The sequence below is a fragment of the Manacus vitellinus genome, unplaced genomic scaffold (genome assembly GCF_001715985.3).
Source record: "Manacus vitellinus isolate BGI_N305 unplaced genomic scaffold, ASM171598v3 scaffold_6_pilon, whole genome shotgun sequence".
NCBI lineage: Eukaryota > Metazoa > Chordata > Aves > Passeriformes > Pipridae > Manacus > Manacus vitellinus.
In genome coordinates, this window is record NW_021940750.1 from 26,816,621 (window position 1) to 26,831,485 (window position 14,865).

Here is a 14,865-nt window from a genome sequence, read left to right on the forward strand (position 1 = left end):
AACTGTGAAACACTGTAGTATTGTAAGATGATACTGTGGTATTCTTTTACAGCTTTTGATAAATCTAAAAATGTCTACAAATGATGAAGACATAAATAAATAGATAATTAAAAAAGATTAAGTTCCGTATCTGCTGAGAGATCAGCTAAGCCTGCCTCTCTGCCAGCATTGCAATCAACATTTTGCAACATCTTTCTTTGTCCCTCAGAAACTGAGTTAGAAACAGTAAACTTGAGGAAACCTCCTCTGCAGTGTTCTGAAGTACACTTGTACAACTGTAACTCGACTTAACATGTGACTTATAAATATGATTCAACCTGACATTGCTTTAACTTGATACAGTCTTGGCCCCTTGTACTAAACTGTTCCTCAAAACACCTTTGCAGTATGAACAGTGGCAAGGATATAGGGATCCTGGATGTTTTACTGCTGCATTATGTAGAGTTTGGATGCTGGCTCTCGAAAGGGGTTCTGCCATGACTTACCAGCTACCCAGTGATCATGAGTTACTAAGCCTGCTTTTAATAACAGAAACGGCAGTTTTTTCTGGGCAGTAGTAAATAAATAATGGTAGCTTCAAGAGCAAAATCATATTGTGTAAAAACCACAAACCAGTTCTCCTTAAGGGAAAAAACAGCAGAGTAAGAACAATTTCACAGAATTCTAGACACTATTGGGGTGGTTGGACATTTGCAGTTCTGCCTAAAGGTGCTTAGAAACAGCCAATTGCAGAAAACACCTGTGAACTGAGCCACACGTGGAAGCTTATTTTGTATGAACAAAGGTCCCAGGATCAGACCATGTCTGAAGCACCAACTAACAGTAGTTGATGACAGTGTTCATGAAGCTGACAAATCTTAAATGAGTTAAAATTATTAAATTAATAAGACAGAAATTGACAAAAAGGAAGACACATTAATGAAGGTATTCTGGAGTAACACTCAACACGGCAAAACAACCATTGTCTGCATAATTGACTTTTTAATGGTATAGAATTTAGAGAAGGAACCATACCTGTCCAGTTCCTCCCTCAGCTTCTGATTTTCCCCAGTGGTTATTGCATTTGATCTTCTCTCTTGTTGCAGAACCTCTCTCTCAGTTTTTAAAACTAATTCCAACTCTTCCAATTCTGCCTTGTGTTTCATTAAACTGTTGTATCTGCAAAAGGAAGAGTAGCATACCCTCAGCTTTCATTTAAACATTTTCTTTCCTCTGGGTTAAGATTTTTAATAGGTAATACCCAAAGGATCAGAAAGTATTTTTTTCCTGCTTGCTTAATTTCATCCTTGTGCATGGTTAAACATCTACCAAGGCTGAAGATTTCCACACTGTGCATGAAAATTCGGCTTAGTATACAAGTCAAAAGAGAGGGCTTCAGAAAAAAAAAAGGGGGGGCAAAAAAGGCAGCATTTTTTAAGCAAACTGGAACACAATTGACAGAATCTTGCTTCAATTCCAGATTCTGGTCATTTGGTAAAAAATGTGAGATTCTCCAGGGTGCATGGAAACTGCAGCACTGAACTGGAAACCTATTCACAAGTAATTGTCAGGGGCAGGTGTCAAAAACCTGACTAAAAAGCAGCAGACAAAAAGCAACAAGAAAGCAGGCAATGAGTTTATTAGGTAACAACCTAATGCATGTTAGTTTATATGCACAGGTAATAGCATCCTGCATAGGTACTAATCTCCTGCATACTCCAGGCAGATAATGAGGAGAATATCAGTGAGCTGACAGCAAAACACTTTTAAGCAGAGGCTGACTCACCTGCTTGAGTGGCTCTACTTGTTCACTAGTGAGAAAACCAAGAGCAACGTTGGTGTTTGCATCGAGGCTGCCACTGTTATTTGGGTTATGTAACTTGCACATAACCACTCAGGGTGGGGAGATAGGTAGAGACAGAGGGCTGATGCCATCAACTCTGTCTTTAATTTTGACCTCTGGAATGCTAAAGTAACAGAGGTGTGGAATAACTCCCCTGATATTTGGCACAGGCAAATATTAGGCAGGCTCAGCCTCCCTGAGGTGCCACACCACCCGCATTCAGAAAATGCTGCAAAAAATGAGGTGGATTGAGATCACTTCACAAAACAGCAAGCTGTTCCCAGATTTTTTAACTCTGGTGGTCTCTATCAGGATCTGTGCCCATACACACACACCAGCAGAGGCCACTGGGGACACTGGTGCAGTGTCTGTCAAAAGTCATCAGCACATTTTTCAGTGACTGTGATAAAAGGATACTGCCCCGAAATATCAGATGACAACCTGTGTCAGTAATGACAAACCATGACAACCTGTGTCAGTAATGGAGAAATATTCTTCTAAGCAATTTAAAACAGAAATTTAAAACAGGTGGAAGATGCAGCACTGCTTAAAAAGCTAAAGAGAACGAGCATCATCATCATCATCTTTCATGCCAGCAGGGATGAATGCAGAGCACAGTTACTCTGCAGTCATGAAAAGTCCACAACAAAACCAAAATCAGCAGACAGCACCAAATACACTGACTCCTGCCAACTTGTTTTTCTTTCAGGCTACCATTCCCTTCATCCCAGGGTCAAATTACAGCCTGTCCCAAATTCCAGTCCATTGAAGGGCCACACAGAAAAGTACCTGTCTCCCAGACAAAAGCTGCTTTATGCTATTCATTCCTAGTAACAGCAGTAGACTTTAATTAACCTTATTTATTTGTTTTCTTCCTCCATTCAGCTCTGGGACATTTCAAATTCAATGTCCGTACAACAAATGGAAGAACCTGAAAGCAGAGGAAGGTTTCACATCCAGCTCCAAGAGGGATTTTAGACAGAATGCATGCCAATCCAGAGTCTAAGACAAACTCTGCAGTCAGTCCTTTGGCAGAGATTACCATGGCTGCCTCTGCAGAAACTGTGTTGTAAATTCTTTTGCCATTTCTGTATGATAGGGTTACTCCATTCATTTTTATCCAAGCCCTCTATTTTTTAAGGAAGGCTATTTATAGGGAAGCAGCATACCAGTCCAGTTTTACCAGCCTGGCCCAGCACCACAGGCTGCCACACTGAGCCTGAGGTAGACCACAGCTGCTCTCCTAGTTGTTAGATGAAAGGCAAGAAAGAGGAGACTGTCTGCAAAAATGCACATGATTCTGCATCACCAGAGCTCTAATGAAGTCATCAGGCAAAGTTTTCTTGTACTCCAGATTTAGCACAGAGTCCACCATTTGAGCTCAATCTGTGCCACCTGACAAGCTCTACCACCAGGGACAAGCTTACCACCCATCCTGTAGACTACTTAATACTCATGTTCATTTTTAAGCTTCAGGCTCTTGGACAGAAGGGTTTAAAAAAACATGCATATGGGATCCATTTTGGCTCTGACACAATTCATTCCTAGGATTGAACAATCATATTCCTTTTTACTCCTTTTGGCTTTCACTCTTTCTGCCGCTTTTTTAAGAGGAATACTGAGGGCAGGTATTTGTGACTGTGAGAACTCAAAAAATGCTCAGCTATGATAAAAAGCATGTGACAATAGGAACCCAGAAAAAAGCACTGGTAACATAATAATACAACTCCGTGCAATATGCAACCCTCCACAGCAGCGTTTGTTTTTCCAGTGTCTCTGCAGGATTAGACTTCTCCAGAGTAAGCTACAAAGAAATGCTCAAGGATCTGTTAATCAATCTGGAAGTTATTACCTTCCCTTAGTAACGTGCAGTATGTAAAGCAATTTTAAAATGCAACAGGAGAGGCCAGCCTTTCTGTGTCAGCCAAACACCGCAAAGCTAAAAAACTGCTATTAATGGTGAAAGACCACAGCATACTAACTGTCCTTTTATTGCTAAGTCAAACCCACACATCTGTGGCTTGCTGGGCTATGACAGGCCATTTCACTGCAGTCACACAGAACCCATTATTAAATCCACATTTCAGTGTTAATACTGTGCAGATAGAACCAAGAGAGATTTGATGAAGTTTGCTCAGGTGCAGAAAATATTCTGTGGTTAGAATGCACCAGAGTGAACTGCACGAACCTTGGGGACCTTGGCTGTACACAGGGCTAGGCGTCCACACGCTACCTAAAGTTGCTGTGGATTTTTCTAGATGAGCTGCAGTCATAGGTTTGTGCAGAAGTGTAATTATGCCTTAAGCACCAGAAGTATGATTACAGTGCTGTCACCAACTGAGAAAAAACAATTACCTTGGACTTGTGACAAGCAAAACCCTTCTCTTGAACACCACACAAGCAAACTTCTTGGCTGCACTGAGCTGCTCTGGGGAAAATTTAGCAGGTGGTGCATTACAGCTGAAGTTGAAAGTGAGATATTCCATTTTAGCAGTTAAATGCCTTAGAGTAGCATAAGAAAACAGTTTTCTTATAGCTGTTTCTCCCTTCTGCTCCCTCAGCCAGCTGAACTGCACAGCATATGATGGAGGGAAAACAAAATACACACTCAAAAAAGTGGCTGTTTCCTGACAGTCAAATGGATACACAGGTTGTCCTTGGACAAATCACCTTGATAAGTATCTTTTGAGACTGATCTGCTGAGGAGGACACTGCACTCTTAAAACTGCCAAACTCAACCCGCTTTGAGTGTAGAGAAGGCCACCATCTGCTCCCTTGCAACATCTCTCACTGGCAGTCGTATCTCAGAAACAGAAGTTCAAATTATTATTCATTACACTGGCGATTGGAGCACTTATTGCTACAGACAACCTATTTTTTGAAAAATACTTTTTCCTTAAGCTAGAGTTGTTTAATATTTGGTACTCATCAAGCAAAGAAAGAACACTGCCTTAACACACTGCAGCAGTGTGATAATCTCAAGCAAAGCCTGAATTAACAAGAACCATTAATCAGTCTGAGAGAGACTTGGTAAGCAGAAACAGTGTCTGTGAAATCACTTACAGCTCATTTAGTCGACAGCCAAGCAGCTGTCCTGCCACATAGCCCCAGTGGATATTTTAATCACAATCAGTTTATTTCTGTATTTTATAAAAATCTACTACACATTGTATTTGCCAGTTCCTTAGTCTTTGGGAAAGAAAAGTTTAGCGCCAGTTTTCCAGTCCACCATAAAGGATCACCACTGAGTTGGTCTGAACCCAACTCATGATCTTGCATGGAAATTAAACCTAAATAAAAGTGTTTTGAGGAAAGTCGCTGAAATGTATAAGAAAAGTTTTGAGAGGTGGGCAGAGTGGCATTTATGTTGTAGTACATTATGTATATTGTTCAATCCATACACAGTTGTCAGAAAATGACAGTGACTAGAGTCTAAACAATAAACAGATTGCTGATTTCCTAATTCAATTGAAGGGCGTGAAGCAAAAGCTTTAGATTGCAAGAACTAGAAGAAAATAGGTAATACATCACTATCTCATAGCTGGGTCAATGTGGCTTCCATCAGAGAGCCTCCTTTGACATGACATTGATGCCACGCACAAACTTCAGTGATTTAAATTTCTCAAGATATATGCTACTCACACATGGGCAACTACCTATGTGGCTTGCAGACTTCATGATGAGAAGAGATACCACACACAGTAGAACTGGGGAAATCCTTGTAAAGCTTCATGATATTATAACACAAATCCTTAAATGCAGTAAAGGCATTTAGGCTACTTCTGACAAAGCATTCCCAATACCTGAGCCCATGGTTACTAAATATCACCAGAGTCACCTCTGGTCTGCCACCTTTAGAGGTCTAAAATCTACAATCTAGAGCTTTGCAATGTCCTAATGACAGCAAGAATGAGTAGACACTTTTTCAGAGGAACAATTTAGTAATTTCTGTTTGAAATTGCAGACTGACATTTAAGGTTAAAATTGTAACATGGGCACATTCTGGCTACACTTATACCCCTGAGCAGTGAGCGTACCTCTCACCCAGACCTTTGTGCTCCAGATCCAGGTTTTTGTGTAATGTTTTCAGGCAGCTGTGCTGGTTTATTAGCATTTCATACTCTGCAGACTGCCGTTCATGCAGTGAAGCAAGGTGTTCATGGTCTTGAAGCAATGACTCATACTCTGCTTTCAGCTGCTCCTTCTGTTTTAGTAGATTTTCATTCTCATTCTCCTTGGCTGTCTGCTGATTTTGGAGTAAAGCATTCTGGGCCATCAGTGAAGCACTCTGGGAGCTGAGAGTTGAATTTTCTACCTAAAGTTTCTCAAATAAAAAGAAAGTATTACTTATTCACATCTACTGGTACATACAACAAACTTTTTGTAGAACCTTGTATCCATACAGAGTTAGTCAAGAATGCATCCACTGCCTTGCAGACTTAAGACATCTATTGACAATTTGGCATCATTTTGGTATTACTGTTGGTAGTATGCACCATGTAAAACCATGCTATCAGCAGTATGAAAATCATCACAATAACCTCCAAATTGTTTTACTAGAAGCTCTTGAGCCTGAAAACCAAGATGAGATGGAATACTCATAACTCAATTGCTTCTTGACAATGATGTACAAAGTCAAAAGTTATCCCACATTTGTGTACAAGTAATGAAAACTTAAGTTCACCCAAACTCAAAAATATTAACCACACCACTGTGTATGTGCACAGTACTCCTAACAAGTCTGGTTTCAGTAGACAGGTAGTGCATTGATTTTATATGTTGCTAATATAACTCAAATACAGGTGAGAAATAATTAAAGAGAACAACAAAAAAAAAAACTCTGAGCATACAAGAGGAAAAACTTGTAAAGTGAAAGTCACCAAAAAAAAATTAGAGCTAATCCAACGCTGTCCATTAAAACTGGACTCTTTCCCAAGCTAAGATTGTTTTTTCAAAATTCAAGTAATTTTTAAGAGTACGGGTATGCCACTGCCAACTTTGACATTTTGTCTGAAAGTATGAAAACTGTGAGTGGAACTCATTGCTATAATGCCTCTTGGGAATTGACTTGTGTCCTCTTTCCATTTCTACCAAGTTCATTCACAGGCATAGCATTAACAGAAAAAAAAGAGCAAAGTTCTTTTATTTTAGAAGTACAGCCTCTGGAGTAACACATCTGGATTTTGTTGCATTGTTTTTAACAAATTCTCTCTAAATACACCTTCTTGTTGAAGACAGCTACCAGATATTAGCTACAGAGCCAATTTCCCTCCTACCTTGAAGAAATTCAGACCTCAAACTAAGATCCACCTTATGGGTCTTATCTTTACATCAGCCTACCAACACAAACATTTACTTATTTGCTGTCATCTTCTACACTGCTATAATCAAATCCTGTCTCCTGGCACAGAGGTGCAAGGTTGTCCTGACCTGGAGTTTGGCTGTCTGTGTCTGTAGGGCAGTATTGTGCTCCTGAAGGAAGACATTTTGCTTCTGTAGTGTCAGGATTTGATTGTTGAAGGAGACATTCTGTGTTTCCAAATGCTTTAGCTGTTCTTTAAGGAGCTGCTTCTCAGTATGCAGGGCTGCGTTCTGAAAGAGAGATGACATTGAAGGGGTGACAGGAAGAAAAGAAACAGCTGTTCTGATCATCTGGAGTCCTATCAAAGATAAGAACCAATTGGTGATGACCATTCTGAAACAAACATGCAAAAGCAAACTCTTCCCAGCATTAAATGAAGGTAGGACAGATGTTATACATGGGATCAATCTCTGCAAAGGAACACGAGACATATGAAGCATTTAAGTCCCACGCAGTCCTAGGAGACTCCCAACGGATTTACGGCTTAGGTGCTCCAGAAAACCCACCAGATTCCTTTAAGCTCAAAAATTTGGTTTCCAGGAATCCATTCCCGATCGCAAGAGAAGTCTATGAGCTAAGAGGAAACAGGAGAAGGCTTACATTCCTTTCCAGTTCAATTGCCCTGTCCTTCAGTTTCAGCAGCTCTATGGTAGCCTCTTCATGTCCCATTTCCAATTTCTCATTCATTGGCTGGTTGGGAATGAGTTCCTCTGCTGAACATCTCAGTGAATTCTGGTCATACTGCCCATCCTGTTGAGTCTGCTTTAGTGCATCAAAGTCCTTCTTCATCTACAAAGCCAACAAGTAACAACCTTCAACACTGAGTGAACTGGGATTATATATTAATAAGGAAGGGATATGATGCTTCTCTCTTGCACTGTACAGACTTTCAAAGTTTCAACAACACTCACTGCACAGATGGGGAAACTGAGACACAGAGAAGCAGAAAAATCTATATCTCTTGGCCTCCAGTCAGGTGCCCTTTGACTCAAGGTCATTGTCACCTAACAAATAGGTTGTTCTTATGTGAAATGTTTCAACTGCAGCCTTCCTCAGCCTATGTTTCCACTAAACAAGGCAGAAAAACAAGACCATGGCAATGAAAAAAACCCCATGGGAAAACAGATCTGCAAAGAGCGATTATGCAAAAAACCCCTCCTGCTGTGTCCCTAGTCTCAATTTTTTTATGAATTTGGTGTCATTATACAGAAAGGGACAAGAAAAGGCAGTCCAGTCAAAAAAGGTTCTTGGGAAGCATGTGTATGGGGAGGGGCAGACAGAGTCAGCCTGTTCTTAAAAACAAAACAAGAAACCACACAGAAACTCCTCAAAACAACCCCAAACATGTGAATGTGCAGAACTGCAATGCGAACGATTAAAAGTCAGTTAACCTCTTACCATATTTAGATCGTTCTGTAACTGCTGGTTCAAGTTCAGAGAGTCTTTCACTTGAGCTTCCAGCATTGCAATCTTTTCCTCTTTCAAAGCTAGTGTTGATTTTAGTGCTGACTCAGTTTTGCTCTCCAAAACCTTGTATTTTCTGAAAAACACGAAAACAGCTCTCCAATTCTGCCACGAGGATATGAGCCACCATCTATACAGCAGACTTCACCTTCACCCATTCCAAATCTCACTACATATTAAATTACATGTGCTTTATTCTTCAGGAAAATTATTCCCTCTACTGCTGCAGATTGTTACTGATAGATTATAGCTGGAGAAGTTGCTTTTGGAAAATCCAGTCAATTTTAAGAGGTAACACCAGCATGGTTCTATAGAAATACCAAAGAGTTACATAACTTGAAAAAAAAAGTTTTTCTCTTTTTGCCCTAATTACTTTACAGAAATTTCTTCTCATGACTCTTTTTATATTCTTGACAAGGAGAAAAATTCACAGTCTAAAGACTCCTATGAGGTGGGTATGTTTCTCTAATTAGGTCTTACCAAGAAGCCTATATACACATGGGTGGTTGTGTTGGGGTTTTCTTTGTTCATCACTGTAGGACTTGCAAAGGAATTTCTTGCAATCAGGAATTTCTTAGGCAGCATCCATGTTTATGTTAACAGGTGGCTAGATCACCAATTACATGGATTAATGATAGACACTGTTGAATAGACACTGTTCTTACTTGTAAAGAGACTATTAAAAAAATACATGCTAAAATAGCTACTCTGCTGGGGAGTACAGTGAAACTGTAGTAACACTGCTAGCATGGAGAGAGAAAATAACATTTCTTCCTTCCAACCAAGAAAACAATTTGCAAAACCTACAGTACACTGCCAAGCTTGCCTCAGAAAAATGCAGTTTATATCCAAAATTGTTACAGGCAATTGGAACAAGACAGATGAGAACCAAAAAAGAAAGGCAAAGGGCTTGAGTTAGGCTGAGCTCAAAAGTGACTAGCAAAGTTCAGCTTCCTTACGTGTCACCATTGCCATTGTCATCCTCTAGTAGCAGCTCTTTGTTCAATCCTATCTTCTCCAGTTCCTGGCTCAGTTTGTCTAGCTCACTAGACAACTGTTGACTCTTCAGCTTCTCCAGGACCAAATCCTGTAACAGCACTAACATGATTAGTTGCTATGCAAAGGGTGGTGATAATTATCCAGCAATATATATTTTTTTTTTAAAGTACTGAAAAAGTCATAGGATAAAATCCTAGTTTCAAGCAGGTCAGCTAAAATTCTTCATCAGTGACAGCTGAAAGCAGAATTAAAATGATTGTTTTTATTTATAGGTTACTTGAAATAAATCTGTAGAATGCTTCTTTCGGCCTTTGTCTCACTCACTGTACTGAATTACTTTGGCCAACACTGGCATCATGCCCACCTGCCAAAAGAAGGAATGTGTGTGGGCCAGGAGACATCCCATCTTTGTGTCACAGAGAGATGTGTGCAGGGCAGGGGACACCAGCAGAGGGAGTTCCCACCTCTAAGCTAAGACAAAAAGCCCTGTCAGCACTGGCATATACACAGAGGAGTGACAGGACTTCAGGATGAAAGTTTCCTGAGATAATACAGCTAAGATGGTATTTTCAAGGGACTTGGTAACAGGGTCAATAGTGAATAGCACACTGAGTTTCTGAGATATGGTGAATTACTGCCCAAAATTTAAAAAGCATATTTACATTGTAGTCCAAGAAACAGGACAGCTCTGGAGACTAGAGAGACTGGTCACTTATTCTGGTATCTACTGGTGCAGTCTGGTTCCATTTGGGTTTCTTTGGGAAGAAACTTAAGCAGAATCTGACAAGGAAGTCATACAAGGGGGAGAGTTGATGGAGCTGTAGCAGAAGGTATATTGGGACAGTGATTAACTGTTATGCCAGTGAGTAGTCTGTGTGGAAATGGCCTGAGAAGACATAATACCAGCCTGCATTTCTGTAAGGAACAAATTATTTTTGGGGCATGGCTAAGTGCTAAGATCCCTACCATTCAAAATTCTCTGAAATACAAATGTACCATAGAGATCTACACTGTTCATGTTTTTTGCTTAAAGTTTTCTTAAACAGTGCAGAAAGAAAGAACAACAAAGTTACTGAAGCACTGCAAGTAAAGAAAAAAAAGATTATCCTGAATATCAAACAGAAGCAAGAATAAAATCTTTAAAAATACTTGGTTAAACTGTAGGTATTCAATAGTCCTCTGATAGCACAAATTTAGTCATGCATTCATTCACATGGCAAGGAAAAAAAGGTATGGTTTTAGGTCAGTGCCAGTCCAATGGTCTGTAAATAGGTCCTTTCAATATCCATGAACTCCTTCTGCAGAATCTATAGAAAGTAAATAAGGAAAAGAAGATGGGTCTACACCACTGGAAATTTGCAAAAGCCTGAGAAGGGAAAGATTAAAAAGAAGCCTTCTCAGAAATGCTACTATTTGCTTTATTTTTAAGGAAAGTTGGATATAAACATATCTTGGGACTGTTTCAAATGTTTCTGATAAGACTTTATTTATTCTTCTCAAAATTAAACTAATGCTTCAAAAACTAAAATAAAACTAAACCTTCAAATAAGTAATTGCTTACTGCATTAGTCTTGCTAAATTTACTTATTTCACTGAGCTACTGCAGCACAATCCTTTTTCCTTTTAATGTTCTTTCACGGAAAACCTGTTTTTGGCAGGACATCAGCAGCTGGGACAGGCAATGAGAGCAAGTTGCAATAACCTGAATCTGCTCATATAATGAGTGTCAGGTTCTAGTACACACATCATTAGACTGCCAATGTCCTAATGCTTGGTAAGGGAACAGAGCCTGCTACTTGGCACACTCTCACTCAGCAGGGAAGCTTCTGGGGAAAAACACTGTAAGGAGCTGTAAAGCAGAAACCTGGTGCAGCTGTTACTGAAAGGGTTAGGTTGGCCATCTGGGATGGTTCTTGTCTGTCTCAGAACAGGGATGTCAATGGGTCCTCAACAAGTGCTCTAACTTCTAGGCTTGAGATTCAATCTCCCCTACTGAAGCTCTCATGTTAGCAAACAATTTTGTGGTCACAGGGTTAGAGAAAGTACCAAAGTCTTTGGTTTACACACACCACTTGGGAGCTGTGTTAAAACCTTATTCTGCATGAAAAAAGATGTCATTTTGAGACTGTGTTGTGGGCACAAAGCAGTACATTGCAGTTTTTGGCACGTTCCATTCCCCAAGGCAACACTATCCAGTGATGGCTGTTAAGGCTGTGAAGATCTCCCATGGGACAGATGTCTCAGGTACCTCACAGAGCTGAAAAAAAAATAGCATCATACAACCCAGTAGAATTATTTTGCTTACCTCTCTCAATGTAGCTAGTGTTCTCTTATCAATTGTCACTTGCTTTAGGAGATCTTTATTGTCCTTTTCAAATTCTTTCAGCTTAGTAGATGAATCTCTGAATCGAGCAATTTCTTTTTCTAGTGTCTTGTTTTCTTTCTCAGCAACTGCCAACTTTACTGTACTATCATCCAAAATAGCATCTTTCAGCTCCACTTGCTGCCAAAGCCGTTTTGTTTCTTTCTCTAGCATTTTTTTGTCTTTCTCAAGTTGAGACACTTCTTGTTCTAGGGCTTTGTTCTCCTTTTCTAACCTCTCTAGTCGTTTGGCAGAAACCTTTAGCTCCTCAAGGTTTCTCTGGAGGACCTGATTTTCACTCTCCATTCCCTGTACTTCTTTTTCTAACTCTTGGATCTTTTTATTGCTGTTCTCCACAATTTGCTGAAGTCTCTGGTTTTCAGAGTTGACACTCTGATAGCTTAGCTCCAGTCTCTCTGACTTCTTGTTCATTGCTTTTAACATTTCCACATTCTTTCTTAAGTCCTCTTTCTCCCTCTCCAAGTCTTTATTTTCTGCTTCTATTTGTGCCATTTTTGTGCTGGTAAATCTCATGGTCTCCACCACTCTTCTAAGCTCCAGATTTTCTTCATCCAATTGCTTGTTGTCCCTTTCCAGGTCCCCAAGCCGGATGGAAATATTCTGCAGTGTGTCCAAGGATTTTCTTAGCTTCCTATTTTCCACTTCTAGATCCCCATTCTCCTGCTCAAGAACTTCCACTTTTTCTGTCACTATTTTCATCACTGCTGCCTTCTTTGTGAGCTGTTCATTCTCCCTCTCCAGCCGGTGGAGTTCTTTTTCCATTTCTTCCACTCTTTCCACTTTTTCTCTAACTTGGTCAAAATCCTTTTGCAACTGTTTCTTCTCAAATTCCAGCTTGCTCAGTTTGCTACTTGTCTCAGTAACTGTTTCATGAAGGATTTTGTTCTCTTTTTCAATATCTTTCACTCTTGCCTCGCTGCTCACTTGTGATCTTTGTCTCAGGGATAAGACGACTTGATTAAGGTGATCATTTTCTTGTTTAAGGTCCTGTATCTACATAAACAGTCATGAAAACGTTACTCATCTACCTTAGAAATGCAGTACAAATTAGTCCTAAAGAAGATATATGATTGTTAACAAAACCATATCCATTTAATCCAAGACAAATTTCTCAACAGTTTTCCCAGACTATAACCAAGAACCCAAACTACTGAAAAAACTTGTTACCTCTGGTAACCCATGATTTTCATAAATTGAAAATAGTGCTATATTCCTGCTACCAGCTAAGACAGCTGAGGAAGAAGGAGAAAGGAGATAGAAAACCTTCAAAGAACACTTGGAGAACATGCTTTCTTACAAATCATTCTTAATAAAGGTTATCTTTCTGCCCAGGTTTACCTTCATCTTTGGGATCTGAAGACTGAAATTATCTTTGACAAAGTGTCAGAAAGCTCAGAATGCTTGAAAATGTAGAGCAGTTACAGATGTCATTAAGGACACACTTTCTGTAAGGACAGTACATTTATCCCACTGGTCAAGTTTCAGCTAATGCAACTGTAATTTAGACTGCAATTCGTATTCGATTCTTATACCAGACAACAGTCACAGAAATCAAAAGTACTTACACTTGAAAAAATCCAAATCTGCCCCTTTCCGACAATTGAGGATATTTCTGGTTTTACTTTCTGCCCTACCTTCGAGGCATTTATTAATTCTTGCCACAGAGAGTTTATACTTGTTTTAACTGAAATGTAAGACCTTGTTGGCAAAGTGAAGTTTCCCAGGGAAAAGTCTGGGTAAGAATCCCTCAAGATGAAAAGCACTACACGAATAAGACATTTTTCTATTTAATCTTCACCTCACAAAAACTTAGAGTAAATTTTAATACAGGTTGAGAATATTCAGACCAGTCTCTAATGATCTGTGTCTGTGTTTTCTTCATTAGTCAAATTAATACAGATGATACCTTGCACAAACCTGTAACAAGAGAGTTTCCAGGCATTGCACATGAACTGCAGCACAGCAGCAAAAACTGAGGGGTATTTAAAATATCAATCCAGAAGACATAAATGCTTTCTCAGCATCTTTTTTAAACAGGGCAAAAAAGGCTGCCTGGTTAAAAAACCTCAACTGAACTGATCAGGTCATACAGCTGGCAAAAGACCAATCTTCTGCAATAAAATGGGGATTTATTTGCACATCCTAAAACCAGCTGGTATTCCATTTAGTAAGATCCAGGGGCTTTTTTCCTCAAAGAGGGAAGATCTGTCCTTATAAATAGGACAGATTCCCTTATGGTAACAAGAGCAGTAATTAGCAAAACATGCTGGGCCTTTTCACTTGAAGAAGCCTTTAACCTATATTTGAACGAGTTCAACCTGCACTTAATAGTTCTCAAATTGCTCTATCTCCCTGAGAGAACCTCATGCTCTAAATGACATCACTAAATTACCACTACTGAGCATATGCTGTTAAATTATATTTGTGAAATTTGCACCTGTCTGTCTTTGTCAGCTTTTAGAGTCTCCATGACGACTTGTAGCTGCTCTTTATCTTTTATCAGCTCCTCACTCAAGGTTTCCAAATCTTGATTACTTTGCTTCTCTTTTTCAATTTGATTTTGCAACTTCTCAATCTGTGTGGAGAGAACACAGAAAACCACATCATCCACAGTTTGACACAAGGACTGTTCGCACTTTTCAGTTATTTTGAAGACCAGAGAGATATGAGATGGGGACTATGGCTAAAAGATTAAATCCTTCCCTTTTGCAGCTTGCCAGTCTCAGAGGAGGAAAGGGACTGTTTTGTTTTTCTCACAGTGCCTAGAATCTCCTTCATGCCTATTAAGATCAGAACATATAAGGTATAGCAGTAAAAAATGCTTTGTTCACCTGT

At 39.6% G+C, this 14,865-nt stretch overlaps 1 protein-coding gene across 1 annotated transcript in view; it reads right to left on the reverse strand.

The window, feature by feature from the left end:
* The window catches only part of LOC103766564 (protein Daple), a 92,060-nt gene that overhangs the window by 5,056 nt on the left and 72,139 nt on the right, over positions 1-14,865 (reverse strand). The window contains exons 13-20 of the mRNA XM_029964181.1: positions 14,468-14,605; positions 11,953-13,023; positions 9,608-9,735; positions 8,583-8,724; positions 7,785-7,973; positions 7,253-7,414; positions 5,860-6,137; positions 1,015-1,158 (exon numbers count right to left, since the gene is read on the reverse strand). Of these exons, the coding sequence (XP_029820041.1) occupies positions 1,015-1,158; positions 5,860-6,137; positions 7,253-7,414; positions 7,785-7,973; positions 8,583-8,724; positions 9,608-9,735; positions 11,953-13,023; positions 14,468-14,605 (2,252 nt within the window). The remainder of the gene's footprint in view (positions 1-1,014; positions 1,159-5,859; positions 6,138-7,252; positions 7,415-7,784; positions 7,974-8,582; positions 8,725-9,607; positions 9,736-11,952; positions 13,024-14,467; positions 14,606-14,865) is intronic.